The sequence below is a fragment of the Barbus barbus genome (assembly GCF_936440315.1).
Source record: "Barbus barbus genome assembly, chromosome: 21".
Classification (NCBI taxonomy): domain Eukaryota; kingdom Metazoa; phylum Chordata; class Actinopteri; order Cypriniformes; family Cyprinidae; genus Barbus; species Barbus barbus.
The window spans coordinates 11,901,187-11,913,715 of NC_136749.1; the positions used below are offsets into that span (position 1 = coordinate 11,901,187).

General features: G+C 35.0%; 1 protein-coding gene across 1 annotated transcript in view; it reads left to right on the forward strand.

Annotated features, from left to right (window-relative positions):
• nbeal2 (neurobeachin-like 2) overlaps positions 1 to 12,529 on the forward strand; it is a 63,351-nt gene that overhangs the window by 12,496 nt on the left and 38,326 nt on the right. The window contains exons 2-11 of the mRNA XM_079444903.1: positions 459 to 547; positions 1,169 to 1,330; positions 1,532 to 1,613; positions 2,128 to 2,240; positions 2,913 to 2,995; positions 4,516 to 4,601; positions 4,719 to 5,031; positions 6,705 to 6,811; positions 11,169 to 11,252; positions 12,041 to 12,139. Coding sequence (XP_079301029.1) covers positions 459 to 547; positions 1,169 to 1,330; positions 1,532 to 1,613; positions 2,128 to 2,240; positions 2,913 to 2,995; positions 4,516 to 4,601; positions 4,719 to 5,031; positions 6,705 to 6,811; positions 11,169 to 11,252; positions 12,041 to 12,139 — 1,218 coding nt within the window. The remainder of the gene's footprint in view (positions 1 to 458; positions 548 to 1,168; positions 1,331 to 1,531; positions 1,614 to 2,127; positions 2,241 to 2,912; positions 2,996 to 4,515; positions 4,602 to 4,718; positions 5,032 to 6,704; positions 6,812 to 11,168; positions 11,253 to 12,040; positions 12,140 to 12,529) is intronic.

The following is a 12,529-nucleotide window of genomic DNA, read 5'->3' on the forward strand; positions in this document are numbered from 1 at the left end:
TGTGTTAACACAAGTGTGTGCATGCTCTGATTTTGGAGATAGCACCCAGTCATGCTCATGGTGTAAAGGCTTTCTACGTCTGTGCAAAATTACATAATTTCCAAGCTGAATAGTTTTTAAGTTGCCTGAGAGACTGTTGACTGGGTTAGTTGATATTAAGGAAGTTCAGAATAATCTCGCTTCGGGTTCATTTGCCCCCGATAAGTTGTGTTTCTCAAGGGGCTTTCACAAATGATGTGTTCAAAAACAACTGGACTGGGCACAATGGATGTGGTTTTAAAAGTAGAACTTTTCAATGTAAATGCAAAAGGAGTACTCATAGACACAGACAGAGATCAGCAGTTTGGATGGTCTTAAGTGCGAGTTTGTAACCTAAACCTCTCTAACCTTGGGGCTGTCCTGTCAAAAAATGTTTTACAGCCTCTTACTTTTTCCTTTTATCTCTCTCTGTCTTTCAGAAAGATGTCGTTTACCTGCAGCAATGGTTGGAGGCATTCGTGGTGTCTTTTGAGAAGGTCATTGATGTGCAATCGACGGAGCCTCGCCGGTGAGTCAGTAACATGCTGGCCTATTAAAATGTCACAGGCACAGGGAGTTGATCTGTAGGTGGTCAGGTCCAGATGGAACTCTAACTATGATGGTATTTTAAGGCCTATATTTGTTTAATTGCTCATTTAACGGTTGGTGAGTTAGAAAAATCCATATTTTGAATACTTTCATCTCATTCTCCAGATCTGATATCTTGATGTTTGCTAGTGCACACCAGATCTGTGATCTAAAGATTAACACACATACTATGTTGGAGATGAAGGATCAATTCCAGCCCAATGTTGTGGTTCAGCTAGGGTTGCCTATTTAAAATTTAGAAAAAGATCAGTTATATAAAAAATAACTTGAGGCTTTCTGGAAAAGATTTTGAGTAACATCAAAACAGCAAAATGTGATGCACCAACTTAAAAAAATTGAGCAAACGAAACATTAACTTGTGCTCTGTGTGGACAACGCCAAGGTGTGAGTCCAAGACATATGTTCAATGACTGAAACAGTGTTTTGACATTTTTAATGTCTATTTATCAGTGCTTCATCAAAACAAAATGAATCAAAATAAAACAAAAAGCAAAACAAAAAACAAGCAAAACAAACAAAACAACCTTTTTTTTGTCTGCAGGCTGGAGGAATGGAGCGCCGATGTCCCCCTCCTCCCCAAGGAGGTGTTGGTGTTGCTCAGCACCCAGCTGTGGCACAGTGCCCTCCACATGTCAGGGCAGGATCAGATCAGCACTGCTCCACACCCACTGCTCCTCATCAAGTTCTTCATCATCATCTGTAGGTCAGTGCCCACTGAGCACAGAGTGAATACCATCATTCTCTTTGCGATAATGCCCCAGTGACTCAAACCCCTCTTGATAAGCTTCTATCTTCAAACAGCAGGGATAATGCAAGCCAGCAGTTTATGCTAAATTGCATAGCTGATGTGGATCTTCCCTGAGTGTACAATAATACCATTTCTGATGTGAATCTCTGCTTGCAGGAATATGGAGAATATAGACTCTGAAAAGACCCCAGGGTTTGTGTTTGAGACAATCAAGCTTCTAAACTTCTGTTTGACTCAGGTAAGAAGTCAAAAAGACTATGAAACCATTTCATAGCTGCTTGCACCCCTGCTGATACATTGAATCATGTTGCTCATGTGGGAAATGCAAGTTTGAGTCTAGGTTTCATCATTTCATAATCCAGTTCCCCTTCATCATTTTATTTTTTTCTTGTCACCTCTCCATTATTCTATCAATATCAGGAAGCCATAAAAAAATACTAAGTAAAACTGTTATATTCATGATAATTTTTCTAGATTTACTCTGGTATTGTTTAAAGCTAGTTCAAATTTGTTGAATGTTTGTTTATTCCAAACATACCAATGAAACTTTAATTTCTTAATTTTATATTACTATGCATGTGCTTTTGGTGTTATTGTAGGTTTCTGAACTAACAGAACAGGTTGAACCAGAAAGCTTTGGGTGGAAGACCTCTGCTTTATTCAAAGGAATGTTTGTGTGTTAACAAGCCAAAAACAGATAGGTTTGTGTATTGTGTAAGACTCAGTCGAGTGCGTCTGTATGTGTGTTACAGCTGAAGAAGCAGCCAGATGATCAGAGCACTTTACAGTCGGTGGTACAACATGGCCTGCTGCTGTGCGAAAATCTCTTTGACCCTTATCAGACGTGGAGGAGACGGCAGGCAGGGTGAGTGTGTGTCTGTGAGTTGGGCAGGGTGTTAAACCACAACAAGAACATTGTATGAGCCATTAAGAGCGGCTAGCTCTGTGTTAGCTCCACTCTAACAATTAATAGCTCTCATTTTTTGGTGCAAATACATTAAAGTAACTTGACATTATCATTGTAGTCCAGCAATAAAACATAATGGCAATATATACATGTCAAAGTCAGGCATGCCCCTTTGCCAGCTGTGATGCCTGGTTACTGGTTTAAACTTGGCCCAGGTTTTTAAAGGATTTTTGGGTCAGCACACCTTAATACTGAAGCTTTAACAATTGATTAAATACTCGTAATTAGACTACAGTTACTTTTTTATTGATTACATATTATTCACCTAAGAGCAATAATTTATTCATAATTCATTGATTCTCCCTAAATTTTTTGTCATGTAATTTGGATTCAATAACGGATTACAATTTGCAAGTAATCTACCCAACTACACTACTGTTGTTCATTATTATTAAATAATATTTTTAACTCTTTGGTAGATTTGTGCTTAAAACATGAAAATTCAAGATATATTCCTGACTGTAGATTAAGAAGATGATTTACTGCAGTGTCCTGTAGCTTATTGCTTTAGTGGTAAATAGGAACTAAGTAGATATTTCCAAAAAGAGCTTTGATTTGTGTGTTTTTCAGGGAGGAGGTCAGTATGCTGGAGAGAAGCAAGTATAAATTCTCCCCTCTTGTTCTACCAGAGGAGCTTCCTTTGCTCTTCCACGGTATGTCACCCACTCCTGCCTTCTGATACAATCTTTAACCTCCATTTACTCCAATCTTCACATCCTGGGAGATATCGCACATCCCGGCTCCTAGGAGACAAAATGTTGTTTGTAAAGAAATGGCGATCTGGTCCCTAAAGTATTAATCGATAGTGGTTAAAGGCTCTGTTGTGTCATGTTATTTGCCTTTAAATATGCTTCATGTAAATCATCTTTAATCAGCGAAGTTGTCCTTTTTTAAGTGATAGATGGTTATGACTTGTTTCTTCTGTTAGTTTGTGTCAAGCTCTGTCTGGACATTCTGTAGAAGCAACCTTCCATGTATATGGATATATAGGGAGAGATCTGCATTTTATTTATAGATTATTGAGATAATGTGATGCATAGGACCGTTGAGGCAGCAAAGAGTGAGGAATGGGATTTGAACATGATGCAGTCTAGATTTGACATGGACTCTTTAGAAGCACACAACTTAACAAATCTGAGAAGCAGGACTGTTGCAGCCTGCAGGGAATGACTAAAACAAATAACATAATCCTGATAGTGAAGCAAGATTTGTTCAAGTGATTATAAGCTCTGTGGAGCAACTTCCACATCTATATGTAGTTAGTAGGCAAGCTGCAGTGAGTCCAGGTTGCCTGTGGCCGTGAGGTGAGGTAAACTAGATTGTTATGCTGAAAAGTTGTTTTTCACCAAAAGGTTTCTCCACAGCGTATTTATGATGTAATGCTAAACTTGTTTGTATGAGGTTTGTTCGATTTTCTCATCTATTCAGCATGTCCTAAATTCAAAGGTTGGGTGGCCATATGAGCACACACTTCGGGGTTTTGGAACAGAATTTTGTGTTTATGTGAGTGGCACGGCAAATCCCCCTAAAATGAAATCTCAGGTCCACACTGTGGAGGAAATTAAAACTCAAAACCTCTCCAGGTTTTTTGCTTTGCTTTGCTTTGCTTTGCTTTGCTTTGCTTTCTTTTGGTTTTGACCTTTTTGTTTTGCTTTTGTTTCTTTAGTTTTTTTGTGGTGTTGTTTAGTTTAGTTTTGCTTTGCTTTGTTTTTTTGTTTCAGTGTTTATTATTTCTTTCTTATAGTTTCATTAAATAGAACAACAAAAGAATTGATGACCCTGTTAATTCTGACTATCTTTGTGTTTTAAGTTTGATGATCTGTATTCATTTGAAGCATCAGGGTTTTTGTATGATAGGTGGTTTCTATTTCATGACAGTTGGTTTTTAAGGGATAGTTCACCCAAAGACGAGAATTGTCAAACAACATTGGACCACATTGACTTTATTTGTATGAAAAAATTTCGAAAATTGTCTTCAGTGTTTTAGAAAATAAATAAATGCGCATGTTTGGAAGTGAGTAAATGATGACAGAGTTTTAATTTTAATTTTAATTTTAACTTTCTCTCCATCAAAAATAGTTTTGTGTGCCTTAAAATGTAGAAATAATGACAATTGCACAAGCAATGCTCAGCTTTAATGTTCTTGTGACTAAATGACTGGTTACACCCACAGGCTACCTACAAGAGAGCGAACTAATCCCAGAGCCACTTGTGGTGAGACTGGTGCATCTACAGGGAGCTGTAATCAGTGGATGCAAGGTAAATGAGACTCTCTGGTCCTGTTTACATTAACATGTATTAACGCATGAGGGATTTCAGCAACTACATGCCTTTCTATATCAGTGTGTAATGTGCTGTTGTTTGTGTGTGTTTCAGAGGAATGGCCTTCTCTCCATCACCCCCCAGGCTGTGAATGACCTCATGTCTGTGCTGCGTTCCTGGTGTCTCACTCCTGCCTCATCCCCGCAAGAGCCCAAGGATCCTTGGCTGCTCAAAATGACCCTGCGGTGCCTGACTGTAATGATCCACCTTCTGCACTCCAGCAGCCCAACCGAGGGGCAGGTGGAGATCCGGACAATACTGGATAGTTACTTCCAGCTGCTCAACTGGAACCGGCCACCAGACAGCCAGCAGGGAGATATGCAGACCTGGGAGGATAACCTCATTACCCTTCTCGAACATATGCTGAGTAAGAGAATATTCGCCATCACCTTTTAACCCCATTTTGATTTTCTTCTGTGGAACACAATTGAAGATATTTAAAAAAATGTCTCAGCATTGCACCCCATTGGTTAATATATATATATACTACAAAAATCTTTTTGTGTTCTGCAGAACAAATAAAGTCATACAGGTTTGTAATGATATTGAGTATATGATGCCAGAATTTAAATTTTCAGGTGAACTATCCTCTGAATGCACCAATATTGCCTAATTGAAGTATTCTGCCTAATAAGAGGCCTGATTTCAGCCTGATTTAAGCTAAGACTGCATTGCATGGATCATTTGTAGAGAAAGCCCGAAATGCCTTGCAACAAGCCCAGTGAAATGGCTGAATTTGTGATTTGAAATATATTTAATTTTGATCAAATTGATTTTTTTGTATTTATTTAGTTATTATGCTACTAGCTTAGAAACATGTTAATGTCAGGCTTTGAGTGTTATTTATTAATACTTTCTTGCAGATTCATTAAGCAGAAAAAACTCATCAATTGGTTAGTTTTTGCTATTCTTTGAGTTTCAGGTTTGATCTCTTTTCACCCAGTATTCTATTGTAGTTCAAATTTCATAACATTTCGTTTTAAAAGGATAGTTCACCCAAAAATGAACATTCTGTCATTATTTACTTGCCCTCAAAGAAAGGTCACTTGAGCCTGTACTCTTTAATTCAAAAGGATACATGCATGGATGAATGGTTTTATCCTAGAGTGTACAACATTACAGGACTGTACATATTTGAATACACCAGTTTTATTAAGCAAATCATTATATATAATGAATGGTTGTGTTTGTACTTGTTTGTTTTGATGAAGGTTTGCGTTGTATTTGCTCTGTCTGTTTGTGTCTATTAGGTTCCCAAAGTCTGTTTGTGTGTTTATAGCTTTCGTGATGCCTCTGCAACTTTGTTACCCCCTCTAGGTTTCTGTGTTTGTTTGGGTAGTCAATATTGAATTACAATTTTAGGTTGAAATTTATATGAATATATAGGGGAAATGTATGGTCACCATTTCCTTTTCACTATTTTAAACACTTTTTGCCTTCACTAGTTCATTTATAATTTACATTAAATGGCAGTTTAACAATCATTTTTGAAATACAAATATTTCAGGCCTCTCAGTTAATATAAGATCATAAACTGCATGCATTATAATTATAAAACAAGCAGGAATATGCAACTATGCATCTATCAACTTCCCAGAAGTATTTCAATGTAATGGGCATGTAATATGATATTATGTCATGATGTAACTGTTGGTATTTTGCAATAAATAAATCAAACAAAACCTTAAGATTGAATATCAACACAACATTGAATTGTAGTGCTTCTAATTCTAGATATTTAACCCAGATGACTGTGTGTGATATGTTTGATTTTGTTTTTAAACATTTAAAATGTGTTTGTAATGAACTTCAACCCCTTTTGCAGAAGCTCAGAGTAATTGTAGCCAGCTCTCTGGAACCAGTTTGAATAGAGAAGTTGCAAAAGGTCACAAAACAGCTATTTGGTTGCATTTCATTTCTTCTCCATGAGTAATGCGGCTGCCCCAGCGCTGTTTAAGTGCTTTAAAACTGGCACCGTTCTATCTCTCCAGAAGGCACAAGTCAAAAAGACTGAATGTTTTTGTGTTTTTTGCCCTGCAGATGCTATCCCAGAGATCCTGCAGTGTTCAGACCGGCCGGTGTTGCAGGCTATCTTTCTTAATAACAACTGTTTCGAGCACATCCTCCGCCTCATCCAGAACAGCAAGGTCAGCATGTTACCTTCTTAAACCCTCGGAGATATCTGCAGCAGCGCTTCACATTTCCAAACCTGAGTATTGAAAAATGAGTCTCATGGCAGACATTGGAAATGTGGTAGTCTGCTGATGTTTGTTCTGACAGAGTACTGAACAAGAGTTGACTTGCCAGGGTTCAATCCAGAGGTTGCTTTAAACTAAAATGTTTTTGTCATTTATCAAATTTAAAAGTAGTGATTGCTATTTTAAGATTACAATTAGTTTTCATAAGATATCTGATCTATTGATTTTTCCCTACTCTTACTGAAGGATGTCAGCATTTCTTTTAAATGTATTTCATCAGCTGAATAAGAAGAAAAAAAATCTTCATTTACTATTAAGGTTTTTAATTGATTTAGTTAGTTTTTATAGAAATATTTAAAATTTATGTGCTTTTTATGTCATTTTTATGACCTTTATCATTTTATTTAATTTTTTAAAAATATTTTTGTTTTTCTTTTAGTTTTTAAATATATCTAAATGTATTTTTTTTAACTCAGTCAGTACTTTTAGTACTTCATCTAAACATATTTCAGTTACCAAGGCAATATTTAGCTAATATTTATATTTTACCTCAGATTTATTTCAGTTATGAAGCAGTTATTTTGCATACATTTTGTGAATATAACAAAAAGAAAAATCTTATAAATGTGTATAAATAAATACAAATATTTGAATAAGCCTCAATAAGTTTCATTTGAAATTTTCAATGAAAAACATTTCTCTGCCAAATAGAAAAAGTAGAAAAAACAGGAAATTATATCATAGAAAGGATCACTGCAGACAGAAATATCAGATAGTTTGACCTTTGACAGGAAAAGTTGTGCAAATGTTGTGCAAAAATCATGTTGTGCAGCTCATTAACATGTAATGATATTTACAATTGTATTAAAGGTAATTATATTTAAATGAATAATTCATTTGTAAAAAAAAAAAAAAATTGTATAATGATGTGTACACACGTTACTATTTGACTACTTAAATTGGAACTTTCTTTAAAGATGATATAAAATGTTTCGAAACCACATAAAACCATCATGAATACAAAGGTTGCAATTCTAAGAGCTTGTGAAAATCTATTTTAAACTAGTTTTTTTTTTTAAAGATTGAACACTTTTATGTGTCATTGATCCATTAAGCCAATATATATACAGATAAAAATAAACCATGACAGACGATTTACAACCCAGTGCATCAAAGTGACTAACAGTAATTATTGGTAGCACAGGCTGTGCTTCCATCCTGTGATGAAATATAGGTTCTGAGTCATATGTTCGTATGTGATCACAGTCAGTTTGGGTAAGCTGCGTGGTTTTCGAGTGTGTTGTAACTAGGCATTACGTTGTGTAATGAGGACTTCTTGGTGCTTTTCTTTTTCGTCTATTACCTTTTCATTTCTTTTTGCTTGATCTGTCAGTAAGTTCAATTTCTGTTTGCTTGTTTTATCTCTGTCTCACTTCTGTTCATGTGTTTGTGATGCTGTGTATGTGTGTGAATGTGTGTCTGTCCTGCAGCTTTATCAGAGTAACAGGTTTAAGGTGGAGTGTGAGGGCCAATGTGACCTCACTACACATTTGCTCACAGAGGCTGAAGTGGAGCAGGTACTTTCCCTTCACCGCTGATCAGTGTGACTTTCGTCAGCAGGAAACGCACCCTTCACTTGACTGACACAAACACAGACATGCAGACGAATACACAGATGCACAACTGCTGACTGAGCAACATTAGATTCTGCATAAACAGCGTGCAATGTTGTCTAGGTGAACATACAGTAGCAAAACATCTGCATGTGTCGTTGCGTGTGCCAGTTAGTGACAGAGTTGACTTAAATGCAACGAAAAATATGAAACCTTAAAACATTGTGATGCTATTATTGTACCATGGTAGCTGGATATGTTTTTTTTAAAGATATTATTAGTAGTGGTATTATTAAACCTACACATATTACATTACAGGATTTTATATTATTATTATTAAACCTACAAATATTACATGATTTTATAAAAGCAGAATGCATAAAATTCGAAAATAATTTGCAAAATGCTTTTTAAAATCGTTTTAGCTGGAGTATAAAAAATTTCCCAAAATGGTTCAATATCAACACCATTGATTCTCAGTGTTGTTGTAGTATTATTTACTATTATAGTTTTTATTAATATTTTGAATTAGATTTTATATTTATATGTACAGTTTTAATTTTAATTTTGAGTTTTATGTGCTTTTGTTATTTTTTTTATTTTTTGCTTTTTTATATTTATAAAAATAATTAATTAATTTTTATTTGAATTTTAGTTTGTTTGATTTCAGTTAATAATTTTAGTACTTCACTTAAACTTTGTCCAGTTAGTTGCCAAGGCAGCATTTCTCATTTTTGATGGTTTGTTTTTAATCTAATAAATATATATGTGTTTGTTTACTTTAGCTGTTTCAGTTAACAAATGTTTTTAATAGACTTTTTAACAACACTGTTGTAAATAATTATGGAGATCACATAGTACCATGAAATTAACATGTGATACAATGGTACCACATCAGTACATTTTAGTGCAGCATCAGTACACAGAGTTGGAGGGTGAGGATCCTGCTGGTTGTGGTTTAGTGTGTGTGTGTGTGTGAAGTTCGTTAGATGTACTTGCAAGGCTGCGTCGCCTTGCATGTTGTCTTGTAGTGTGTGGAGTGTTTCTAGATTTTTAGCATGTCTAGTGTAGCTGTGGTGCTGTGGGTGTAAGATTTGGTGCGTGTTTCATTTGGTGGTCTTTGGTGGGATATTTGTGGTGGAGTGGTGGTAAATATTTGAGGTTAAAAGTGAGAAATCTGCTTTACTGTTGCATGTTTTAATCTCTTTAATTTAATTCATAATATTAATTTGTATTCAGTTTGTTTTTAACAGAATCTTGTGCTTCAAGGAGAAATGTTCAGAATTCATATCTGCATGCTTCTCTCTAAAACTGTTCAATTAAAAAGAATATTTCACACAAAACTGTTTACGCTATTGATCACAGGTTTGGGGTCGGTAAGATTTTTTTAAATATTTTGAAAGCATATATATACTCTACAGCCAACAGAGCAATTTTGTCTTTACTGTTCCAATAATTTAGTATGGCACTGTATATATATATATATATATATATATATATATATATATATATATATATATATATATATATATATATATATATATATATATATATATATATATATATATATATATATATATATATATATATATATATATATATATATATATATATATATATATAATTTTTTGGTTCATTTGGTAGCAATGCTTTATTTTCAGGAGCCATTACTACAATATGTACTACAAAGTGTCATGTGACCTTTCAGAAATCATCAGTCTGCTCAGTTAATGTTCAAGAAACATTTCTGATTAGCCTGTTGTAAGGAAAAGGCTTATGCTGCTTAATTTTTTGGGTTTTTTGGAAATCAAATATATATTTTTTTATTTTGGTAATATAAAAGTCTGTCACTTTTGATCAATTAAATGCATCCCTGCTGAATAAATGTGTTAATTTCTTAAAAATCTTACTGACACCAAACGTTTGAATGGCAGCGTCATTATTTCCTCAGGTTTAATGTAATTCCAAACCCATATATTGCTATTATTAACTGTGGAAGACAAAAAGAGAAATTCTGAAGAAAACAAAATTCCACTTACAACAATATTTATTTTGACTACACTATATTGCCAAAAGTATCAGGTCACCCCCTTGGTGTTTGGTGATGAGTTTTTGGCTCAAGGTCTGCATATAAAGTCACACCAGAGGTGTTCAGCTGGGATTAGGACTTTGCTTTCTGCAGACCAGTCAAGTTCTTCCACACTGACTGAATCAATCATGTCTTTTTGAACCGTGTCTTATATACAGAGGCACTGTCATGTTAGAATAGAAAAGGGTCCTGTCCAAACTGTTGCTATAAAACTAGAAGCACACAGTTCCCTAGAATATCATTATTTGCTTAAACATTAAGATTTTTACTCATAGAAATTACTAAAGTAGCCAAACCTGTTCATTAGAAGGGGGTGACCCAATACATTTGGCAATATAGTGTATGTGTGTCAAACTCTAAATGGTCTAAAAACACCATAAATACAGACTAAAGGTAGTCTGTATACACTATATTCCATTTTTTCTGAAGCTGTAGGATTACAAAAAACATTTGTCATTGTTCATGTCCGTGTTAAAATCAATGTTTTTTCAAAAAATTCTCCAATGGGCTTGGAAATACATATTCTTGGGTGAACTAATCATTTAATACATAAGAATGTGAATATGAACTAAATGATGTGTGTATTTTGCATATATGTGTGTAGGTCTGGGAAAAGGGTTCTGACTGCATCACAGTACATGCCATTCGAGTTCTCACTGCCATAATGAGCAACTCGCCCTCTGCCAAGGTATGACATGTCATCGACTCATTTTTACACCACTCGTTCCTTATGTATGTTTCTCCTAAAGTCTCTGAAAGGTCAGCTTGCAGACGTCTCTCGTCTTATCAGCGTGATAAGTCAAAGTGCTTGCGTGTGATAAATGTGCCCAGTATGCGTGTGTGGTTAATCTTATCAGCACATTAGATGTGGTTCTACAGAACCAGGTCACCCATGGTGACATTACGACATGCACTTCCTCCTTTATTTTATGGCACTTACGGAGTTATTTGTCAGGTCCAAAAGTATCATAATCCCATATCGTGTTTTTGTTTATTATTAGTGTATTTAAGTTTCTTGTACCAAAATGCAATGTCATTATGTAGATTTCATGACATTGTTGAGTTTTTCTCCTCCTCAGAATGAAAGGCTACTTCTTTATGTAAATGTCCTTGTTGTTATTTGCTAACCTCTTTGCTGTTGGGTCAAATATAGTTTGTGCCGCACTGTTCTTCAATAACACCCTCTTTGCAAAGTAAACATTATACTGTGGCACAACTATGAAGATTTATGGTTATGTTTTCTCTGTTTTTGCAAGGCAGTTTCAATAAATAATCTGGGTGGCCATGCATTGTGAAAGCTATTTACATAATAGACTGTCTAATTTAAGTTAAATTTGAAGTAAAATCCTCTTTTTCATGATATCCCCCTTTAATATTCTGATTTCATGTGATAACGTTGCTTTCAAAAACAGTCGTTGTATTGTGTGCTTGTTCAATTGCAATGTAACTGTGGTTTTGTATGGTTTGTCTTCCAAGGAGGTCTTCAAGGAGCGGATTGGCTACTCACAGTTATTTGATGTGTTGAAAAGTCAAGGACAGCCCACCAAAAGACTCCTGCAGGAGCTGATGAACATGGTGAGTGAGAAGAAACTGTAAGTGTAACTACTATCACAGATGGTGTGACCTACATTTCCTTCCTTTTTGACATTTAGTCAGAAATGTGTACTCTGTATTTTTTTTTTTTACCCATAAAGTAGTAAATAGTACTTTGTAACCATATAATTAAAATGACACACTTTTACGTGAGTCTCCAATCAGTAGCCTATTAAAAGTGGGTTAATTTTACATAGAGAGAGGGTCGCTTCATGGGGGCGACCCGTGTAATAACTTCATAGTTATTACTATTAAAGTTAAAGTAATACTAAAATTATTAAAACTGAAAATAACAAAAACAAAACTGAAAGTATATATTTTTTCAGTAACCTTTAACAATAAATGCCGTTTTGACGCTCTTTCATGTGCCAT